The sequence below is a fragment of the Schistocerca serialis genome, chromosome 9 (assembly GCF_023864345.2).
Source record: "Schistocerca serialis cubense isolate TAMUIC-IGC-003099 chromosome 9, iqSchSeri2.2, whole genome shotgun sequence".
NCBI classification, from domain to species: Eukaryota; Metazoa; Arthropoda; class Insecta; order Orthoptera; family Acrididae; genus Schistocerca; species Schistocerca serialis.
This window is the reverse complement of record NC_064646.1, coordinates 483,815,000-483,840,178: the sequence shown is the minus strand read 5'-3', so window position 1 is coordinate 483,840,178 and position 25,179 is coordinate 483,815,000. Positions and strand designations below refer to the sequence as shown.

General features: G+C 45.2%; 1 protein-coding gene across 1 annotated transcript in view; it reads right to left on the bottom strand.

Moving 5' to 3' along the window:
* LOC126419728 (LIM/homeobox protein Lhx5) overlaps positions 1-25,179 on the bottom strand; it is a 484,677-nt gene that overhangs the window by 19,846 nt on the left and 439,652 nt on the right. Inside the window, exon 8 of the mRNA XM_050086907.1 lies at positions 11,127-11,400. Within this exon, the coding sequence (XP_049942864.1) occupies positions 11,127-11,400 (274 nt within the window). The remainder of the gene's footprint in view (positions 1-11,126; positions 11,401-25,179) is intronic.

Below are 25,179 nucleotides of genomic sequence, written 5' to 3'. Positions count from 1 at the left end.
ATCTAGTAACAAAAATACATTTTTTCACACAACTGCACAAATATAAAAAGACTCCTTCGTTTTTTGTTTTTTAACTGATAGATTGAAATTTTCAAACAATTGAATGTTGTAATAGACAAATATAACCACATTGATATTCATAAAAATTGCTGTTGGAAAAAGAATGATACAAAGAAAAAGTGAAACAAATAAAAGAGTTTAGTCGGTGAGTAAAATGACGTGACAAAGGAATAGAGGCAAAAAAAAAATACATTTGGACCACCTAACTGAATAAAAATAATGAACGAAGTAATATCGATAACAATTTAAAAATAAAAGTTGTGCATCTGACGAGATGCCAACGACAGCCTCTTGCATGTGAAGTTTTTACATTATCCATTACACCACACAACTAGACAACGCAATAGCAACCTTTTTTAAGGCTACTGAATATTACACAAAGTTCGGAATTGTTCTTTCGTCGCTTACTCGCAAGTGATGGCCCACCAGGGTGAAAGCTGCATGTGTGATACCTGGGAACTTGACCTGTACCACCGTACAGATAGTTTCAAAACGTCGACCGCGCCGCTGACGACCTCTGCTTGTTAGCGCATCAGCTGGTGCTTCCATAGTCAGTGACAGTTGTGAATTATACAGTGGGCACTCTACTCCTGTCGTAAAGGCAAATTTACCTAAATAAATAAAATAAAGATATTCTTAAATCTTTTATTAATTTATATAATAAAGCTAACTAATATTTCATGTGTCGAAGTTTGATGATCCTTCTTCCAGAGCAATGAAAAAACCCACAGCTATGGCCGGATGAAAGTAGTTTCGTATAGTTATAACGTGGCCCAACTTAAGTTGCTCGGAAGTCTTCACACTCGATTTTTTCGAGAATCTTTTGAGAGTTGCATCGAAATGCTTCGGTATATTTGTGAACTTCACGTATAATAAATATAAAAAATTTCAAAAGTAAAATGACGGGTGGGCTCCTTGTAAGAAGAAAAGTAAGTTGTGCCAAAACTAGACGCCACTGTCTCTACACACGAAACGGACAGAGGTGCAGTTTCTGTTTCTTCTGGTTTATCAGCAATTTATAAGGTAATCAGGGGCGCCCGCGCTGAAACATTGAGAGCCTCCATTCCGTTAGCTGTGCACATCAAACAGGGGCAGCTCCCTCGCGGCAGAGCCGGTGCCGGAGCCGGTTTGTTTACGTCGGCCGCTGACGAAATGCCCCCGAGGGGCGGGGCCGTTCCCGAGCGGCCGGCGTCCCGGCGGGCGGACGGGTCGACCGAGTCATTGGCCGGTGCCGAGAAAGGAGACGCCACAAAAGGGAACAAAGCGAGCGCGGCAAAAACCCCGCCGGCCAAACAAGAATGAGCCGCGCGAGCAAAAAGGCGCGCGCGCATCGCTCGTTGTCAGGCAGCGGCCGGCGCCGGCTGCCATTGTCTTTTTAATAATGGGCGCCGGCGGCGCAGCGGCGTCCCGAATCGGGCGTCCCGGTCGCCGGCGACGCCGCGGCGCGCCGATACGCGGCGGCCAATAGCGGGCCGCGGGGCGCCGGCCGGCGCCTGCGCCGCGCAAAAACGCCGGCGTGACGTACGCCGCGGAGAGCTGCGCCGCCCGACACGCGACGCGTCGCAGAAAAACACCTGCCGACGTGGCAGAAGCGTGAGGGCTGGCTGGTTGGGGAGGGGACCAAGCAGCGAGGTGATCGGTCATATCCGATTATGGAAGGCCTTTCAAAGGTAGCATCCCGGCAAGCGCGAGGGCCTCGCGGTGACAGACGCGCAGTCGATCACTTCGTGCGGATACGAAACGAGCATCTGTATCAACATCAATGCTTCGCGAGCTTCTTGACGGCGTGTGGCCGAGGGCACTTCCCTGTTTCGCGAATGGTGCGTGCGAAGAATGATTGTCAGTAAGCCTCCTTATTGACTCTAATTTCTCGAAGTTTTCGGGAGAGATAAGTGGGAGGAAGTAATATGTTATCCGACCCCTTCCGGAAAGTGCTCTCTAAAAATTTCAGTACTACCCTCTCCGTGATGCGCAACGCCTCTCTTGTAACGCCTGCCGCTGGAGTGTTGAGCATTTCTTTACCTCTCTCACGCCGACTAAACGATCTCGTGACCAAACGTGTCGCTCTTCATTGGAGCTTTACTCTCTCTTCCATCGGTCCTCAGCGGTAACGACCCCAGACTGTTGAACAGTACTCAAGAATCGGTCGAATAAGCGGCTTGTAAGCCCCTTCGTTCGTAGACGAGTTAATTTCCTTACGATTCTTCCTATGACTCTCAGTTTAGCATCTGCTTCTCCTACTATTCACTTAACGTGCTCATTCCGCTCGAGGTCGCTCTGCATAGTTCCTTCTATATATTTGACGGTAGATATTGTTCCCAGCAATATGTCATCGATACTGTTGTTGTAGACTAGTGGATTTCTTTTTGTATGTACGCAAAATAAATTTATTTACGTTCAGGGTCAACTGCAACCATTCATCGATCCTGGTCCGATCCTCAACAACCTCGTATTTTTTCACTGAACGGTAGCTGGGAACGGTGTCAGATGCCTTCTTGAAGTCTAGCAACGCGACATCAACCTTAGTGTCTAACAGAGCCATCTGAGATTCTCACGATCTCTTTTTGCAGAATCCATGTTGATTTTCACAGAGAAGATTATCGTCCTCCAAAAACCTCATAATTCTTGAGTATAAAAACGGTTCTATAACTAAGCGAACAGTTCAAAGAAAGCTTGAATCTCATTTCAAATAGGTACCCCAACAATTATAATTGGTGGTGACTTATATCTACCCTCGATATATTGGCGAAAATACATGTTTAAGTCGGTGGTAGGCATAAAACGTCGTCCGAAATCGCACTGAAAGCCTTCTCGGAAAATTACTTTGAATAACTAGTTCAGGACCCTACATATAGTGTGAATGGTTGCGAAAACATACTTGAACTCTTAGCAACAAATAATCCTGACCAAATAGGGAACAAAAATGTTTCAAATGGCTCTGAGCACTATGGGACTACTTAAACCTAACTAACCTAAGGACATCACACTCATCCATGCCCGAGGCAGGATTCGAACATGCGACCGTAGCGGCCGCGCGGTTCCAGACTGAAGCGCCTAGAACCGCTCGGCCATGGAGTTTTTTTTCCCACCTCTCAACGATGTGAAGAGTCGCCAGAAACAACAAGTGGTTCGAATTCCACATTAAACTGTAGGTCTTCTTTCCCGTTGGATAACAGGGGTAGGTTTGGGACACGCAAGTCACCGAAGAGGCGTTCAGTGGAATGACTTGCACCAGGCCATTGAGAAATCATTATTATCTACGTACATAATTAAGATTGTACGGAACCCCCAGAGCCCAGGTCTTGCACTTGTCCAGACCGAGAGTGGTGGCGCAGTGATTAGACACTGGACCCGCATTCGGGAGACGACGGTTCAATCCTGCGTCCGGCCATCCTGATTTAGGTTTCCTGTGATTTCCCTAAATCGCTCCAGGCAAATGCTGGGATAGTTCCTTTGAAAGGGCACCGCCGACTTCCTTCCATGTCCTTCCCTAATCCCATAAGACCGATGACCTCGCTGTCTGGTCTCCTTCCCCAAACAACCCAACCCACTTATGCAGTTCTTAAACAGACTTGGTATCCGTCAGATCTACAGCTTTCATATATGCAGCGATTGTCGTAAACAGCAACTCGCATTACCTGTAAGACGGTCGGCAGGCAGTAACGACGGCGACTCAGTCTAACAGTGGTGCGTCCGCATATAAAGGCATAGGATCCCGGACGTAGGGACCGGGCGGCCAGCGCCGGCAACCATTCTGGGCTGCAGCTGCCGACTTTCGCGGCCTGCGATGGTATCGCGCCCTGCTGACCCGTGGAGAATCGAAAGCGCCCGCTCGCCGACATCTCGGGCCACTAGGTCCTTCCTACGGCCGCTGTGTGGGCGGCTAACGCACGGCGCACACCGTGAACCAAATTGTCCTGTCAAGAGCCTCGCCGTCGAACCTTACAAATTCCCGCCGCTCCCTACGGTGGCTGTCAATTCACTGCCAGACAAACACAAGGAAAGTTAGTGTGCTATTGTTATCAGCGAGATCGTCAGCAATAGTCTTCCCTCGCCAACGCACAGTGGCATGCCGCCCTCGCATAGACGAAGTTGATGAGCCTCGTGTCAGCTGATCAGAATATATGAGCGAGACAGATGACTTAATACCGTGCGGAGTACAGCAGATAGTTAGTACCCACTAACGGAAGGAACGCGCACCAACTAAAACGGTCAGCCGGTCCCAGTGGCAGGTTGCCTGTCTGACGGCTTCCAGGGAGACAAAATTTCAATTTTCAGAATCTCCTGTAATTATTCACTGATTTTTAAAATGCCGTCACAATTTACTCGTTAAGATTCATATCTTAAGTTAAAGGTAGAAACTGTGTATGTCTTGTGACATTGTAACTAACAACGCGTATGTCATCCAGAACACATTCGTCTATTATTAGAGAATGAAAAGACTTGAATAACCGACTTCCAACAAATTGTTCAAAACTTACAATAAAAAATAAATACATAAAATCGCTTACTACAGTCTTTACGTGCAGTAACACTTCAGCATCAGGCATGATGTTTCAGTTTATTATTTGGTTACTGCTAACATTATTTGCAATAAACTTTGCGCAAAGTATCTTCATGTAGCACATGTGGGATCATAAACATCGGTATGCGTCAAACACTAGATTTTATTAAAACGGAGCTGTATTGTAAAAGATCATTCACTTCTTTAAACAATCGGGGTTTCGGGGGCGCAGGGGCATTGTTACTGGTCTGCGTATATTGCCACACAATTAATTGCGCTGTTACAGGGAATAATGATTCTTAGCCATCCTGTATGGCAGTTGTGGTGTTCTTTCCGAAAAGACCGTTTCAGTTTGCAAACAGTCTATACTGTTTCTTGTCATATCAGAGCAGATTGTGTTGTCTTTCTTCATTTCCGTAACATCTGACACAAAACTGGGGTCTGTTCTTATGAAAAATCGCCGAACAGTGTTTGCTGCTGCTTTAGAAAGTCCTTGACGTAAGATAACGGGAGTACATGTTCCAGTATCCTAGAGAGAGCTGCGTCGTCGCGATAATTTGAAACAGATTACGGCGTAAGAGTCGTGGCTACTCTGCCCCGCATAAAGTTACTGTGGCGTAGAGAGATGAGGAATAAAAACACCTCATCTGTCATATATATCTCGTTTCTGCTTGCCATTGAAATACGCTCGCGTTTTGTTGGTTCTAGAGATGAGATGTTCTCATCAGGTTTTAATTACGCGCACTTGTTCGCTTTGTTGGCGTGACAAATACCGTTGAGAGCTGTAACACCGGCATCTAGTATCTGGCCTTTAATCTTAATGAGGATCGTGTCATTGCTAACCCCGTACCAGAAGATGACAATTAGCACGCCTGCACGAAGTGTTTTGCGTGAGGAGCAGTTAGCAACTCCAAGCATTGCCAACTAGCGGAGTCGTTTACGTATATCCAGATCATGAGCGATCCTGTTACACTATCCTCGAGTGCACCCGTCGATGCATGTGTTTCTGTTAAACCAACACTGTCCAGTATAGCGTAACGCTTTCTGCAGAAATGAACTAATTCTTGTTCTTCGCAAAATGAAACGCCTTTTAATAATGATACGTAATTATCATCGCGAAATCAACTTAGAAGTGAAGTAAACAAACGTTTCTGCTACCAAAACTACAGTAGTTTCCGTGTTAAACATCTTAATTTACTGCCAGATCATCAGTGAATCGTACACAGCACACAGTTACGCGTCTATTTTTCGTATTTGAAATGCAACCTAGGAAGGAAAAAATACAACAGCCACTGAATATACCCTTCACATGCAAGGTGAATCGAATCTGCGAAATTAAATACCTTTATTTCCACGCGATAAACGAGTTTTGTTCACAAAAGAATGATTATATAGTTAATGCCAGTAATGACCACACCAACAAACTTGTTAAACTGATTATTTTCCACCGTAGCTATTAACTAGTTTATTCCACTACAGATTACAATGACATTATTATATACAAGGGATCAGCGTACGTCGTAATATCGTATGACATTAAATGTACGTCAGTACTTTTATAGCATGTCACAGGTTCTGCATTTGCGTATACCGTCCGTCCAAAAAGTTCCGAGATCGATTTTATTCCGGGTGTGTAGGCGACGCCAGCGCAGTAGCTACAGTAGTAACAACAGATATACATTGGACCAGTGAGTTGTGAACAGGCAGTGTTAAGCAGTGGACGTGCGGTCGTACTGTGTCACAGATCGCAGTAGAGCAACATCTCTAAATCAAGTGTTCAAGACATTTTCCAGAATGTGGACGCTTGCCACTACTTGACTAAAATGCAAAAAGCGGACCATTTTTTCCGGGAAAAGGTCAGCGCGGACGATGAGACTAATTATTAATACGAACCTACGCGAAGCTACAAAGTGCTGAAATTTGTATGAACGGACACCTCTTTTTGTAATCTGTGGCAATGTCTTATGGGACCAAACTGCTGAGGTCATCGGTCCCTAAGCTTACACGCTAGTTAAGCTAACTTAGGCTAAGGACGACACACACGCACCCATAACCGAGGGAGGACTCGAACCTGCGACGGAGGGGGGAGGGGGGGGGGAGGACTACGGATCAGAGGGTAGAGGAAGTGGTGGTAATATGGAACACTTTCTTGTTTAAATCGCAATACTGAATTTAAAATGTGGCTATTCCGTAAAAAAAATGTCACCTTTATTAGTTTATACGAGGGTCATTCAATAATTAAATAGACAAATTGGTCAGGGGAAAAGACAGTTAGTAGGGCAAGCTTGGTACTTTTATGGCTTTAAGTTAGCATCACTGGAATGAGCCCATATGTTTTGTTTATAACCTCTGAAAGTGGGATTGATGACATTTTTCGCGCCGACCGCCGTGTGACTGTGGAAATGATAGTTGTTAAGATTCAAGTTAGTACTGGTACAGTTCGCAACATTATCTGTAACAAGCAGAAGTAGCGCAAAACATGTGCAAGATGGGTCCCATAGGAGTTGACGCGGCTACACAAGGAAACAAGGTTAAGAGTGTGCACAGAGCTAAAGGAACGTTATGAAAGAGAAGGTGAGCACTTCCTCAACAAAATTTTAACTTGTGATGAAACTTGAGTTCACTATTATGAGCCAGAATCAAAAAGGCAAATCATGGAGTGGAAGCACACTAACTCACCCGTCAGGAAAAAATTCAAAACTCAAGCATCAGCAGCAAAAGTCGTGTCGACGGTGTTTTGGGATGCTCAAGGTCCAGTTTTTTTGTGATTATCTCGAAGAGCAGCGTACAATGAACAGACAATACTACTTCGATTTGCTTTTAAACAGGTTGAAGCTAGCCATGAGAGAGAGACGTAGTGAATCTCAGAGGAGAGGTGTGATTCTCCAGCAAGACAACGCACGTCCTCATATTGCTCAACTAACCCGTGAAACCATCGACAAAATGGGCTGGGAAGTGCTACCTCATCCTCCTAGTGATATCCATTTATTTGCTGCACTGAAGGAGGCATTACGTGGGAAGAGGTTCCAGGACAACGAGGACGTGAACAAGTATGTGGGAAATTGGTTCAAACATCAAGATACAGAGTTCTTTGCAGCCTGAATAAAAATGCTTGTAGCCCGTTGGAACAAGTACACATATGTTCAAGGGGATTATGTTGACAAGTAGAAAAAGTATTGTTTTGTAAAAATAAACGCCTTTTTCTCCAGACCAATTCGTCTCTTTAATTATTGAGTGAACCTCGTATAATGATTTTGATGAAAAATGAACACGTTAAATAATTACAATAGGTTTTTTAACTTGCTGTAGGTTATGAGCATTTTGAAAATAAGAAAGTAACACTGCCAGTTTGGATTTTTATTAATGCAATTATCAAGTTGTATTTTGACCTCAGACGGAAAAAGTTCACAAATAACAGTTTTATGAGTTATAAGTAATAATTACGATTGACAATTTAAAATTCTTCACGAACCGCGTACGTCTACTCACGACGATAAACAATGAGAGACTGATCTTTGCTGCGGAAAGACAACATTACGATTGTGATAACTGAAACTGCCGTCAGATGGCATCATTAGTCTTCAAATCTACGGTGGTGCATATTACAACCTAATGTTATGTTGCCACCATCACCGCTACCCTGTACGGCTGTTGGTCATTTTCCTTTCCTGCCCCATTCGCAAATGGAGTAAAAGAAAAACAACTATCTGTGTCCTTCCGTATGAGCTCTAATTTCTCTTCCTCTGTCTTCGCGATCCTTACGCGAACTGTACGTTGCCGACGGTAGAATCATTCCGCAGTCAGTCTGGAACGTCGTCTTCCCTCCAGGGATTTCTATTTCAGTTCAACAATACACGCTTGTTGTTAGAATCTACCGGTACTATACCTAGAAGCATAATTCTGAACTGGTTCGATGTCTTGCCTTAGTCTGACTTCGTGGGGATTCAAAACATTCGATCAGTATAATAGCGTAGGCTTCCGCAGCCAGAGTCAATCGGCATAAAAGTTTTCTGGGTGTGGTACCGCGTCATAATGTATAAAACTACTGCTGCTGGAGAAGAAGCAACGGCCAGAAGAAGGCCGCTGAACCGTGGCCGGAACGTTGGTTTTTCTCAAGCATTACTTTATGACGCGGTACCACACCCAGAAAACTTTTATGTCGACTCGATCAGTACTCAAGAACGTATCGCACCAACTCATGAATGTATCACACTCGTGCACTACACGTGGATTCCTGAGTAGATGAGCTACGCTTTTCTAGAATTCTCCAGATAAACCAAAGTCTACCGTCCACCTCCCCTGCTAGCAACTCAACTGCTCTTTCCATTTCATACTGCTTTGCAACGTTACGTTTAGATATTTAACCGGCGTGACACTGTCAAGCAGCACACAACTTATAGTGTATTATTTTTCCTAGTCTACATTTATAAATGTAGACACGTGAACTATGGCGACATTATTGCACAGATGTGATCAAACAAGACCAACTTGCTGTTATTCTTTTCGTGACTGTTGAAGGACAACCACGAGCAGACAGCCATCGGACAGTGAAGAATGTATCTGGGGCAGCATGTCCGTCGAAAATCAGCGTTGTTGATTGGTATACAAAGTTGTGTGGTGCAGTTTCATGACACTGCTTGCAAATGTCGTAACTCAGAAGTTCCGAGAACTGAAGTGAGAGGCACTTGAGCACGCGCGCTATAGACCTAGTCCTTATCTCTTTCTACGCGATTATCATGCTTTCGGTCCCTTAAAAAATGGCTTCAAGGGTCGACGATTCCCATCGAACGAGGATGTGCAACAGGTAGTTACGGACCTCTTCACGCAGTAGCACACGGTTTTATCAAAACCTGGTACGTCGGGGTATGGTTGCCTCAGCGTGCATTGCGATTTTTACAGATTGGCATATAGATTCTGGACTGTACGGCCTTTGAACGGAAACTTTTTGACCGCCCCTCATCTGAGTGACGAAGAATAAAGTAGAATACCATCTTTCTGTGAAGAGCAAGGAATCGCAGTGGATGTGGAAACCTTGGAGGTCGAAGACCGACGTGTCACAATCGAGATGACAGTCGAAAATGTGAATATCAGTCATGTTTCAGTTTCAAACTACTGGCACGACATTTTGAACTTGAGAAAGGTCGCGGCTGCTCACGCTCCTTCAACAAGTCCGCGAAATAGAGGCATCAGCAGAAATATTGCAGCAGTGTCAGGTGACTTGTTTAACCGTCTAGTCACAGTGGACTGCTTTTGGGTGCATCATTATGACTTCGAGATGAAGCAACAAAGCAAGCAGTGGAAACATATGCGTTGACCACCGCCGAATAATAGGAACACCCAACTATTATCGGTCAAGGTTATGCTGAGTGAAAATCGTCACAGGAACATGATAAAAAAATGTCCTGATAAGTTTATGGGAGGCTTTCAAGATGAAGTGTCGCGGGATGCACCACAAAGGCGCGGTTTTGCTCAACGCACAACTCAGTCACACATGTAGCTTCTCTGGGCTGTCAGCTTTTGCACCGTGCCCCGAATTGAGATCACACATGCAGGAGGATCTGCAGCGAATTGACGCATGGTGCAGGGAATGGCAATTGAATCTCAATGTAGACAAGTGTAATGTGCTGCGAATACATAGAAAGATAGATCCCTTATCATTTAGCTACAATATATCAGGTCAGCAACTGGAAGCAGTTAATTCCATAAATTATCTGGGAGTACGCATTAGGAGTGTTTTAAAACGGAATGATCATATAAAGTTGATCGTCGGTAAAGCAGATGCCAGACTTAGATTCATTGGAAGAATCCTAAGGAAATGCAATCCGAAAACAAAGGAAGTAGGTTACAGTACGCTTGTTCGCCCAATGCTTGAATACTGCTCAGCAGTGTGGGATCCGTACCAGATAGGGTTGATAGAAGAGATACAGAAGATCCAACGGAGAGCAGCGTGCTTCGTTAAAGGATCATTTAGTAATTGCGAAAGCGTTACGGAGATGATGGATAGACTCCAGTGGAAGACTCTGCAGGAGAGACGCTCATTAGCTCGGTATGGGCTTTGGTTGAAGTTTCGAGAACATATCTTCACCGATGAGTCAAGCAGTACACTGGTCCCTCCTACGTATATCTCGCGAAGACACCATGAGGATAAAATCAGAGAGATTAGAGCCCACACAGAAGCATACCGACAATCCTTCTTTCCACGAACAATACGAGACTGGAATAGAAGGGAGAACCGATAGAGGTACTCAAGGTACCCTCCACCACACGCGGTCAGGTGGATTGCGGAGTATGGATGTAGATGTAGACACCTCGTGACGTCCTCCACTTTCCTCGGCTGATGATAACATTACGAGGCAGGCATTTTCAGAGAGATGAGGAGATGTTTTCGAATGGAACGTGTCCTGAATAGCTAACATGCTGACCTATACAAGCAAAGTTTCTGGGAGGCCACTTGTAATTGTGGGAAATGTGGCTCATTTTTAAGGAAATACTAACTCCATCAGCAAGTTTCATAGTGGCAGCCTAGGTTTTTTCGAGGTTTACGACTAGGGCTGGTGCTGACCTGGTCCGGCGAAGGGCAGCGGCTGCGCCTGGTGCGGGTGGTGGCCGGGGAAGAACTCGTGGTGGAAGCCGGCGGGCCCGCCGTAGCCGAACTCGAACTTGCCGTCGGCGGCGAAGTAGGGGAAGCCGGGCGGCGGGTCGTCGAGGCCTGCGCCCGGGCTCAGGTTCATGGGGAAGCCGCGCATCTTGCGCGAGCTGCCGAAGAACGGCCCGCGGCCCATCGACGTCAGCTGCTTCAGCCGCCGCTCCTTGCTGCGCTTGTTCTGGAACCACACCTGTCGGCAGACCAACACTGAGTGCCGGCGAGTGACGAACTGGCGACACGACAGGCAGCTAACGTGAGTTTGGATGCTGAAATAGCCCCCACCGTCCTGAATCTTGCGAAAAGCTCAGCTTTAGGTACGTCAGCGTACAAACTCATGTTCGGTGCCGAAGATATTGCTTACCGGTAGGCGTTAACACATACAATTTCGACACCTTGTAGCGTCGTTGGATGATACTTCCGGATCTCTATCGTCAGCTTGTTTCTTGAGACACCCACTAGATTCGCTAGTAATTTGCTGGTAACGTTTTGTTACACACATGTATAAATTTCGTGCATGGAAAGAAATTATACAAAATTTGCAAAATAAGGAAAGAGACTAAGACAAAATTATATAGTGTGACCCAGAAATGTGGGGTTGTAGAGTGAAGCTCGAGAAAATGTCATCTAACGACGCCACAGAGCGTCGAAGTTACAAATGCCGGGACTCAGATTCATGGGGAAGCCGCGCATCTTGCGCGAGCTGCCGAAGAACGCCCCGCGGCCGAAAGGCGCCACTAGACCCACTTCTTCGGCAGCAAACGTACTTTGTACACTGACGAATCATAGGAACCACGTCTCGCAATGTCGTTTACTATTCAGGGATCGAGACTAATTGTCACGATCGCCAGCAGAGAAGATGGAGATAATTGCTGCACAGACAGGCCTTGGCTCCTACGAATCCGATGCTCGTTTGCTTTGATGGATGACGATTTCGGACATGGGTTTCCATCTGCAGTTTATTTCTGTATACCGAAAAAGAGTGCATATTTTAGAGGATTCCAGGACGAAAATAAACTGTGAATGGAAACCCGTGTCCAAAACCATCATCCAACGACACAACAGAGCATTGCATTCGTAGGAGACAAGCCCTGCCTGCGCAGCAGCTACCTCCATCTTCTCCAATGTTGATCGTGGCAATCAGTCGCGATCACTTAATAACAAACAACGTTGCGAGACGTTCGGCCTGGGGTCCGTCAGCATACAAACTCACGTTAGCTGCCAGGGGGATGGCCTAGTGTCAGGCGCTGCCACCTATAGCTTAGACGCTCTCTAGTGTCGTTGGATAATATTTCTGGGCATGTGTTCCTATATTTAATTTGTTTCTCAAGATACCCTCTACAATCCCTCTTAAGTTTGTTGCAACATTTCTGGGGCACCCTGTATATGAAGCTGTGTCCTCCAGAGACATGGGACACAGCCTACATAGAAGATACATAGAAGAGTGCCGAACTGCCTACGATTCAGGTGTAACATAGTTATGGTCAGACTCCACAGAGACTGCAGAAGACAATGAATGCGTCGTGCATCCGTCTGACGCCACACAAACACTTTCCAGGTGGACATATATCCTCCAAACGCTAATTTAGTTGACACATAGCTCCATTTTGCTAGTCACACAGTACCTCAAGACAGGGGATACATCTAGAGTCACAGTCAAGAAAAACCTAACCAGACTTTATGCAAGTGATGTCTGTCACTACTTTCTGGATCTCGGACGACACCACTGCTTAAAGGCAGATCAATGAAAGTAAACACTGATCTACAATGTCTGACAAAAAAAGTGGACATCCAGAACATGGTCGGCCATTCGGCATGACGACGGTTCAAACCGGCGTCCGGCCATTCTGATTTACGTTTGCTGTGACTTACCTAAATCGCTTCAGGCAAATGCCGGGACGGTTCCTTTGAAAGGGCGCGGCCGAATTCCTTCCCTATCCTTCCCTCCAAACCGATTAACCAACCAAGACACGGTGGGGTATCAACGTAATTTGCTACACGTACACACCACTGGCCTGTAAGTAAATGATTAAAAGTTGCAACTGTATGTGACAGGTAGAAAGCGCACCAAAGTGGAGAAGTGTTACTCGTGTTTAGTGTTGGTACCAGGCCTCGTAGGTCCAATGACGGGTTTCAACAGTGTCAGATGCTTAGTGATTACTGTGAAGGCCATATATGCCACGTATTCGTGTGAGATAGCGTTATGAGTACATCATGGAGTTATGATAATAGCCTCATTGTGAGACTCAATTTGATCGGCTGGTTGCATCGTGCATCGTGGGAGTTTTGGATGTGACTGTGGCCCGATGTTGGGCTGGATCGGAACATGAAGGCAGGCCTATTCGTCGCTTATGTTCTCGTCGACGACTTCTGACCACAAGAAGGAAACATTGCAGAATTGTGCACCAAGCACATGCAACCCTTTCGCATCCCCGCCTGCTATGCGATAACATGCCATGGACTCTTGCAACATCTTTGCAATCGTCTTATAGCTAATAGTACAAAATAGATGCCTGTGCTTGTCATGGTGCCGTGATGTGGAATCATGGACTGTTGATACATGGTGTTGTATTGTAGCCGGCCGGAGTGGTCGTGCGGTTCTAGGCGCTACAGTCTGGAACCGAGCAACCGCTACGGTCGCAGGTTCGAATCCTGCCTCGGGCATGGATGTGTGTGATGTCCTTAGGTTAGTTAGGTTTAACTAGTTCTAAGTTCTAGGCGACTGATGACCTCAGAAGTTAAGTCGCATAGTGCTCAGAGCCATTTTTTTGTTGTATTGTGTTCCGCAATAAATCGCGATTCTGCAGTACGCCGTGTGACCACCATTGGCGAATATGGCGGCGAGGTCCTCCTTCCAGTGTTTCGGAGAGGCAAGGTGGTGATACACCGGTGTCATTGTCTGGGGACCAGGTCTTGACTGGTACTGATTGAGGGAATTATCTTCCGTTCGACTTAGCAAGGTACGATTTTTTAACAGAGCGACGCTCGCCCACACATGGCACGTGTGTGCATGAACTGTCTGCCTGATACTGAGGTAGACTGGCGGTCAGCAAGATCCCCAGATTAGCTAGTAGATGTGTAGGATCAGATCGAATGACAACTCCGTCCCAGTGCACATACAAAGTATATATGGAATCAGTTACAAGATTTGTGGGTCAGCTTGTCTCAGGGGAAAATAAGACAGCTTTACAACGTCCTTCCCATCCGAATCAGTGCATAGATACAGGTTAGAGAATGTATACATCATACAGATGGATGTCTCAAATTCCCAAGTTCTTTGTCAGTGTTGTGGCTGTTCGACCGAATGGTGCGAGTCTTCCTATTTGACGCCTCTTCGGCGATTTGGGCGTCGATGGTGACGAGATGAAATGAATAACCCCACTGGACCTTGTAACAAAGATGTGCATGCAAAGATGCCAGCTCATAACAGCAACTACTCGGTGGTAGCAGGTTGCCTTCCAACCACATTTATATGTTTGACGCCAAGCGTATTTGGCCAATGAAACATTAGAACACACTAAATACGTGGTAACTCGAGTTCTGTATTCGAAAGGGGACGACGCTCCGACCATCCGTGTTGAGTGGACGGATGTCTCTTAGCGGTCTATACAATTGCATTTCTCGCCGTTACCGTGTAATACCTTACGTTTCACGTCAACAGATAGATTAATTTTTTGTATATACCTCTGTGGTCACACAGAAGGCAAATTTCATCTTTTCCACCCACTCTTTGTATCCACTATCTCCTCCTGTTTATATTTGTTATACATTGTTTCTATTATTCAAATTTTTCCACCTTTTGAGAGACGACTTTAGGTTTTTTCCCTTTTCCATTCCCCAGTGGTATTCACTGTCTTTATTTTGTAGTCTATTTTCAGTCCTAACTTTCTGGCTATAAACAAACAATCTCTTCCGCTCGCTGTCACGAGACACACATAATAACGACTTAGTCCCTGCGAGATGTTTTATTTGTCTGTTCACTTAAGAGCATAGAGGCACTTCGTGTGAAGGCTCCTTCGCTTTGTGATCTTTTGCTCGCCTTGCAGCGAATTCCCAGTGGTTTGCACACTGCAAGGAGTGACTGCGGGGGATCTGTGCCTCCTTTACTCGCGCCAGCAAAACATGCGGCAACGCGCAAATGGCGCCGCCGAATCGTCGGGACTCACAAAAGAAGCGCGCTGGCTTTTTCGGCGGGTCTCCGGCCTTGAGCCGGGGGGGGGGGGGGGGGGGGGGGCGTGCCTGCGAGACGCGCCTTTGAGATGCAAAGGCGGCGGCAGTCGGCTGTTCCCACCGCAAGATTGATCGCGCCAACTTGGCGCCCTCCGCCCACGCCGGTCACGCAGGGCCTTTGAGATTCGGCCCAAGGTGGTGGCGCCGGCCGCGTCCTCAAAGGGCACCCGCCCAGCCGTGGCTGGAGGGCACCAAGTTTCCCTCTCGGTGGCAGTAGCTGGCAAGAAGGGAGAACGGTAAAACTCTCCGGAGACAAAATATGCTCTTACTTAACTGATCTTCACACACATCCTTCTCCGGAAGGGAAGTTCGTATCGAACAAGGAAGGCAACGGATGTATATCGTGCATTTCAAGCTGAATCTTCGCTATTTTAATGCAATACTGCGTTTGGGCTTGGTCCTCATGAAGTAAATCTCTTTCGAGGATTGCGGAACCTCTATCGGGCATTGCAGAACAAACAATATCATAAGTGTAAGTTTTGGAGCACTAATATGTTTCATTTACTCTCAGCCAGTCCAACACAGTAATGAGGTTCTAATGATATTCTACTATTTTTCCGTTAAAGAGATGCACAGTACTTTCGATATCCATTATGGTAGGGGGATCTAAAGCTGTAACGAACAAATTTTTCTTCCTCACGTCTGAGGCACGAAAGCACCAGTTGTGTTACAGTTGTAGTCTGCTGTAATTACGTTATTCTATCTTTATAATAACATTTCGTGTTGCAATGAAATATACTTTGATAAATGTTGACATGTATTTGTTATATGAAGAAGCCTTTTAGAACTCCGCGCTGGGCACGGATCGTGATACAAAGCGAATTGATGTGAAACTCGTTAATTTCGGCTTCTGATGTTCTGAGGAGAGAAATACATTCGTAAATATGTTAACGTTTGGTATCTGAAATTGTGGGAGACAGTAACATATTTTTTTACGCTATACTGTACATGTCATAACTCTGATGTAGGAGGTAGATGATTGGGCCGAGCCTAATAGAAATATTACATAAAATCAGAACGACTCCTTGGAGCCCAGAGCAAAATGGCAGTGAGATTGAAGCGTAATGATCTACTGAGTAGAAACAAAAAGGAGGGACGAGGACAACGAGACAAGATCCTTGGATTACTGTTTCACTTATTTGTTTGAGCGTGGCAGTGTCGCCGGGGATCTTTGGGTTGGGACGGATGTCTTCCCATAAGATGATGGCACATCTTGCTCTGTACAGTGGGGGCAGACCGCTTCACGTAACGTCAGTTGCTCCTTATCGATGTCACGACTGTTATTCGGCACCTCTAAAGACCTCATCATCAACGGGATGTCAAACCGCACGAGGAGCAGCACTGAAGCACAGGATCAGTCTGCATCATCAGCCGGTAGGGAAAGTATCTCCAGTCTCTACAGCGAGTGTTGCTATTTAGTTGGAGGAAATACGTAAACCATAGTTGTCCACGGTGTGTGACGTGATTATAAAAGCTTTCTTTTCGAGTGCAGGAAATTAGGTTGTTCTTTATGCAGTAGGGATGACATATTCGGGAGTATTTGTAGGTCTTATATTTTATTTGCAATTTATTTCAGTGTCCTAATACATCACTAATACATCGCTTTCTCGCCCCTCTACTATACCGGATGATGTATAACAACGACCAGCCAGTATCCACAACATCACAGAGAAGGTAGAAATAATCGACTTCCTCTCTGATGAATATCCGGTATCCACATGATCACCTGGTATCATAGCCTGAAGATGTTCAAAAATGGTTCAAATGGCTCTGAGCACTATGGGACTTAACATCTGTGGTCATCAGTCCCCTAGAACTTAGGACATCACACACATCCATGCCCGAGGCAGGATTCGAACCTGCGACCGTAGCGGTCATACGGTTCCAGACTGAAGCGCCTAGAACCGCACGGCCACACCGGCTGGCGCCTGAAGATGTACTTGCCACAATGTTAGCTGTATTAATATTAATATCTTGTAGTTGTTTTTGTTTTCAATTACTTCATGACCCAGCGTATTTCAAGCCATTAACTGTGTTTTCTCACTGAATTCTGGATTCAGAGAATGTGGTCGACTGTGTAGTTGTTTTCCTACAGCATTACGTATCATAACTTCAGGAAGTGGGTTAGGTGCCTACTCATGTAGGTGAAATGGTGTACGTATATCTCAAGACATTTGTGACAGGAATTTGAGCTTCGCTTCTTTACTACTGTAGCTCCAGTTTTTTTAACCTCTGCTCCACATTCCACGATCTTTGGAACGACGATGAGATCCCATCTAGACTAGACACGTCTATGTGCATCTTCCGTGATATATTGCCAATGCTCACTGTCACATTATGAAACTTCATCCAGCTAATTTAAAGATTATTCCGGAATGGGACTTAAATTCGTAAATACCAATATGATTGTTTCCGTGGCATGAGTAGTAAAAGCACGTAAGGGGTGGTTGTGCGCAACCGTAAGGTACAAGGTTCGAGACCCGACGGTATAAGAACTGTTAACAGTTGCAGTTTAATTTGTGAAGAGAGGAGGGTTGTGGCGTCCAGTTAATAATCACCAACTTATGTATGTGATTTAAGTTACATTCAGTACCTCTGAATGTTTTCACGGAGTGATGCTGTTGCTGGTAATACATGCACCACAATTGGACAATGAAAACAGGCAAGAGGCTAATACCACGTTTTCAACTCTCCATTGGTTTCATTCTACACTCACACAACCACTAACACGAAATTTCACAGCAAAAGCGCTCATTAGAGCCATATAAACCGTACACTTACAGAATGGATGAGGAAGGTTAGGGTTTAACATCCTACTTACGATGGTATAAGAGATAGAGTACGAATCACTATTGGAGGAGGAAATCAGTAACATTCTTTTTTTTTCAGAGGAACCATTGCGCCGTTTCCTTAAACGATTTCGAGAATATCCTGAAAACCTAAATCTAAATTTGGATGACCGATCAGGAGTTTGAACAATTGTCCTTCCAATTGCGACTACGTCTATTCTAGTCAGTGCTCCATTTAACTCGATACAGCAAGAGATCCGACACTTACATCCATATATTAGGGGAAGGCAACAGCAAACAGCCTTTAGTACGTCCGATGAAGCATTACGTGAAATTTTAAACAAACTAAAAAGGTTACTTTACTACTACAATCGAACAGGCACTGAGAGTGTGAGAGCAGACAATAGCGAAGACATTTGCTCTCAGAAGCACATTTATGGAAAAGCGAAAGGATGTCAATGCTTTACAGATAGAAGGAACCCTGACGAGTTACATGAACGCCATTACAAATTTTAAGCCATTTATAACACAAATTGCGTGATATTCTTCTGTACTCTACAACAACGCTTGCAGTGATAACACAGAGTGACTTCGGACTAAACACACGTTGTGTAAGTAGGCTGCTTAGGTTTTTATATTGGTAACGCCACGTAGCGCTCCGTATGAAAATCACTGGCTGTGCTGTGTGCAGTCTGTAGCTGGTTTGCATTGTTGTTGACCATTGTAGTGTTGGGCAGTTGGCTGTTAACAGCGCGTAGCGTTACGCAGTTGGATGTGAGCCGCCAGCAGTGGTGGATGTGGGGAGAGAAATGGAGGAATTTGTAATATTGGATATCATGGACTGATACATATATATTATGAGTTTTGAACACTATTGAGGTAAATACATTGTTTGTTCTCTATCAAAGTCTTTCATTTGCTAACTATGCCTACCAGTAGTTAGTGCCTTCAGTAGTTTGTATCTTTTATTTAGCTGGCAGTAGTGGCGCTCACTGTATTGCAGTAGTTCGAGTAAGTAAGATTTTTGTGAGGTAAGTGATTTGTGAAAGGTATAGGTTAATGTTAGTCAGGGCCATTCTTTTGTAGGGATTATTGAAAGTCGGATTGCGTTGCGCTAAAAATATTGTGTGTCAGTTTAAGCACAGTCATGTATAATTTTTCTAAGGGGACGTTTCGGACGTTTCAGTTGCAGCTACAAGCCTAGCACAGACACGAATTTCCTCCTTTTCAAACCAACCTACGTCGATGTTAACCTCTTCAGGGCGCGCAACCTTGATGCATTGATTGCATTAAGGGCAACATTAGCATAAACAGGGTCAGTTGTGTGATCACAGTAGCTGCTCCTTGCAATAATACTGAGAATGTAAGCACACTTGTAGGCGCGTCGTCGCTGTGGAGGCTATATCTCATATATGGTGGTGCAGGTGCCATTTGCTCCGTTGTTTGGCTTGCTTCCATCAACAACACCACCACGCGAAACCAGTAATTAGTTCCCGGCCATCGGTATTGGCAACAGGAGTCAGCGTTGCAAGTCACGGCTAATTTAATCGCTATTATGATACAAGGTTCGTGTTGTAGCTGTTGCGCAGTACTGAAACAGCAGCTTTACTAAATTTATTCTAGTGCATTCGAGAAATAGTAGACACAATACTCTAAAAACCTACAAAATTAAAATAGCCGAACTAAACAACGTCAGGCTACTTCATTATCTTCATATTTACAACACGAGACACTGCACGTGAGACCGAATGTTTATGCTCCACCCCCGCCCTCTCCACTTCATAGTTCTCATCTACATCAACTTGCATCTCAACTTCCATGTGCTACTTAATTGTTGTTACTACATCTATTTCAAAATTTAGGGAATGACACAGTGCTCCTGGGAACATTACGTGTTCCCTGTTCTCGACATACGAGCATACGTCCAGCATTGTCGAACAGTTATCGCTTAGGTAGTCCAGGTGTTATTGTGTGGAGAGACATAATGTTGCATGTGCATTCAGATCTCCAAGTATTGAAATGTCTCGCTTTTTGCGATGTGCAAGGGACCATCATGAATCCCCATGACTTAAGTGTAATTTTTGGCCTTGAATAAAAGTGTCGTTCCTGTTCGTCCCATTGCACATTTCTTTCAGCTACCTATTGTGCTATACTGTAACAGTTCTTTCTACGTACGGTCCAAATTTCATCGAGCTGTGTGACACATCATACGAAACACACTTTTTTCTTTAAGTTTTGTACATCAGTATAGGTTGCCTCCTTACGCTCCTCATACTTACATATATTTCTCAAAATAAATCATTGGTGTTGTACTATCCATGTACGATTAAAATATGCTATAGGTGTATTTTATTACGCCATTCATGTGTCCCGGTTCGTTACTAAAAACCAAAGTCCCGTAGAGGCCTGAATTTACACTCTAATTGGAGATAGCTAACTGCAATTATTGTTCACAGTTTGTTCAATAACGACGCTAAATTTTATGGTTAAAAAGAGTTCATTTGGTTTGGTTTGTTTGGTATTCGCAGTTTTCGCCAGGTTGTTGCATTTTCGCTATTAGCAATTCGTGTGCTCTTCTGTAAGGAAACTTATACCTGCTTATTCATTATCTTCATATTTACAACACGAGACACTGCACGTGAGACCGAATGTTAATGCTCCACCCCCGCCCTCTCCACTTCATAGTTCTCATTTACATCAATATAGCTTCTTGATTTATGTACACTGTTTGTTGCAGTCAGTGCTCGCATAAATTCTTTAGTGGCTCTACCAGTTTCGATTGACTAGCCATTATCAACAGATAATAAAAATTTATTGGCCGATGACTATGTCACAGTAAGCTAGGAGTTTAACATTTTCATGAGACTACGCGTCTCTAAGAGGATAGGACTGAGAACAGAGAAGGTCCTTTCACCCCTCTCACGTTCTAAAGCAACCATGAGCCAAGAAGTACTGCTGAGTTACATATAGTGTCTAGTTGTCTAGTCAGTCGCTATCACTGTAGGTATCGAACAGTTTATATGACCATTGACGGCAATAAACTATATAACAACGCGCTCGCTAATGCTCTATTCCATCAACATGACAAATACCCGTACGAAGCAGCTTGGCGTATGAGTCGAAGCTGTTGCAAACTTGTGTTCTGTTAGAATATGTTAAGTATCTTCTCTTTGTGCCGGAAGTTATGTCAATAAGTATGGCGGTTGTTCATATATATTAATCCTGTTTATTTTGTTTACACTCCGGAATATAGAGACTGTGAAGCAGAACTCTACCGAAAATGGTTCAAATGGCTCTGAGCACTATGGGACTCAACTTTTGAGGTCATTATTCCCCTAGAACTTAGAACTAGTTAAACCTAACTAACCTAAGGACATCACACACATCCATGCCCGAGGCAGGATTCGAACCTGCGACCGTAGCGGTCTCGCGGTTCCAGACTGCAGCGCCTAGAACCGCAAGGCCACTTCGGCCGGAAGAACTCTACCGACAAACATTCAGAAGTGGGCTGTGTTATGCATACGCTAAGAGCTATGGCTACTTGTTCATCTTCGCTACTGTGAGAAATATCTCTTTCTCTGATCGCCCTTTGTTCTCCATTTTTTCAAAAGGGGTAGTATTATCAAAACAAGAAAAAGTGTGCTGAAAGTATGGGCTATAAAGTGTATACCTTAAGAGGTACGAGCACCTGTTCGTCTTTACTGATGTGAAACACGTCCTTTCTATTGAACGAGTGCTCTTATCTTTTAAGGTATGAGTTTCAGAGCCTATGTTCACTGGACATTTTTCTGTTATTTTGATTCATTACAGAGATAATGAGACGATAGTTACTAGAAAAAGTTTCAGCTGACGAAGCAAAAACAGAACCCTTATCTTGAGATATACAGGGTGGTGAGAAAGAGTCTGAAAAGCTTGTAAGTGTGTTCCAGGGTAGGTTGTGCTGAGAAATGATTTTCAAGGTGTTTTTCGTTTGGATTCCTAAAACCGAAGAAGAGAGCGATGGGACGGTAGTAAGGATCGAACGCGAACCGAATATTGAGCAGTCTCGTGCGCTATCATTTACGCGATGAAAACAACTGACACTAATTGTATCTGGCGGACAGCTTGAATTTGCTTGCACAACGACCTGATGGGCTAACATCAACGCTAATTTTTCTTCGCTGTTATTTCTCAGCTCAATCTATCCTGCAACAAGCTTACTAGTTTTGCAGACTGTTTCTGATTATGTAATTTCATTTGTGGGATTAAATTGAAAGTCAGCGTTGGCCGTAATATTGATGGTTCATTGATAGCAAAATCGATTTTCAATCACATAGTGATCATCTTCAGTGCTGCTGTGTACAAATTAAACTCATAAGCACTGGTATAAAGTTGTTATCACTAACCAAAACTGAGAAACGATCACAATGAATTACTGTTATCGTTTCTCAGTTTTGGTTACTGATAATAACTTGATACCAGTGCCTATGAGTTTAATTTGTACACCACAGCACTGAAGATGATCACTATGTGATTGAAAATCGATTTTGCTATCAATAAACCATCAATATTACGGCCAACGCTGACCTTCCTTTTAATTTAACATGTGTGGTCGTTGTGCTCACAGCACTCCATGGAATCGCCAATCAGTACAATTTGTGGGATTGTTCCACACTTAGGAATGTTCCGCCATGTTCTTTGCCACGAGACATGAGTTGTAACAACATTATTCGTAACTACCTCTGGGGTTTCAAAAGACGACAGCACGGGAAGTACAGAAAATACACACGTGTCAGTGGATACAGCATCTCTCCATGTTTGTAACTCATAGTACGGATGGTGAATATACGCACCGTTTGTGATGTAGCTAACATCAATACGTGCGTGCAGTTCACTAAGGTCGCTGACTCGAAATGCTCAGGAAGGAGCGACGGCAGTGTATTTCGGAATCTCATTAACTGGTTTGCTTATCAGCACGCACCAACTAATTGGATGCGACAGTACGGAACGGATGAATTGTCTAGATGTTCTGACACCCCCGTCCTCTAGTGCAACTATGCCACGGCGCATGTAAGGAATCGAAACTTGGAGATGTGTTCTACACACTGATATGTGGCAGTTTTCTGTATGTCTTGTGGTTTCCGTCTTGTGAAACCCTGCAGGTAGTTATGAATAACTGTGTACCTCCCCATCCTGAAAACATCGAGAGGCAGCTCTCGCATCCTGGCTGTCCCGCCAGCAGTGAGTTCTCCAGAGAGCTCCCTAACCAGATCGCAGGCGGCTGCCGTCACGCCCCGCCGCCCAGCCCGGCTTGCGGCAGCTTTCGACAACGGCGTGAAGACTCGGCGTGCGAGGCCAGCGCCAGAGGGAAACATCTCCAGATGCTATCCGCGCCTGTTTTTCACGCGCTCCGGTAATTACAATTCCGCCAGCAACCTGCTCCCCAAAGCAGTGCTTCTGCGGAGCCGCGCTCCTGTGTTTATCTGATGCGTTTCCGCGCACAGCACGTGTTAGCGCCGCTTCTGGACACGTAACCTCGAACGAGGGTTCCAGATAAGTCTAATGTCTTCATAGGTCCCCAGGAAGCTGCTCTGTAATCTGCAACAATTAAGCAGTAATAAGCAGGACTACTGATGCAGGCACGACTTATCCAAGGACGTTGAGTGACTGCTAATATCAGTAAATGTTGTCGAATAAACGTATGATATCCGGTAAAAGTATCGAGCGTACGAAACGTTAGCACGGTATAATTCAGTTTGTCTGTAAGAAGCGGTGGTGCTGACTATCGACTGTCCGTTGACTTGGTACATACCCGACAGCAAATGGCTGCTACATGCAGTTACCTTCGTTCTGCTCAATAGGAAACTTGTTGCGACGGACCTGTGACGGCAGCAATTCCTGGCGGTTTCAAAACCGATTGTGATTGGCTAGGCATGTGTCGTATCGGCCGCCGCACAGCAGCCGTCAACTCGGCGCGGCGTGCTACAACACGCGCGGCACACGATGTCAACGACTGGCGCCAGTGAACGCGTCGTCGCGGGGTTAGCGGCAGCGTACACACCACTAGCGATACGGATTACCCTGGCGGCGCTGCCCTTGCCACCAGAGTGAGCAACCGTATAAGGGCGCCATCTACCGACACTCTGATTGGCTGGACCTGCGGATTTAAGCGAGCTCCCTGAGCCCGTTTAACCAATCTTCGACGATGACTGTGTTACTACCCGGCTGCTGGATTCACGACGACCGAACCGTACTGTGGCCTCCCTGGCTGGAAACTTGCGACGCGTCGGTATTGACTGGTTGGCAGTGGTTTGGGCTTGTATTCTCTACTAGCGGCTCTGATTTCTCCTTGACACTACAGCCATTGAGGTGTTGTGTAGTCGAACTTAAGTTTTGTTTTGAGCGACAGAAGGTCAAATAAATTTGGTTATCACGGAATATTTGTTGTGTTATAGTGCGGACATAACAGCGTGACACTCACCTCCAGTCTCCGTTGTTTATGATCTATTTACGTTCACTGTTCTGACGCCATGTCACACGGCTGCGAATGGCGCATCGTACCTTGTAGACTCGTTGGGTAGTCCACGGTCGTACACCAGCAAACTGGGCAGTGTCATTCACGCTGCTGTCTCAGGCACGTGCAGACTAAGTAACTCATGTCTGCTATCCTTTCACGTCTCACAGTCGACCCGCCTTACCACGCTGATTACATACCACAAAGTGGCACCTACACACCGCTTAAGGTGAGTGGCAGAGGGTCACGTGACAGCTTGGTGCCAGAATTGCACCACCTACAGCACTGTGCTCAATCGAGTCGTTGGCTGATATGTGACATTATAACAGGAAGATACTCTGTGGCAGCTGTGAGTTCTGTTTCATTCCTGCTGTTTTGCGGCCTGAGCTGTGGCGTGGACACCGTTCTGGTAGTTGGACACGACCGGCAGTCGCCACCGCACAGAAACGTAATTCAGTAA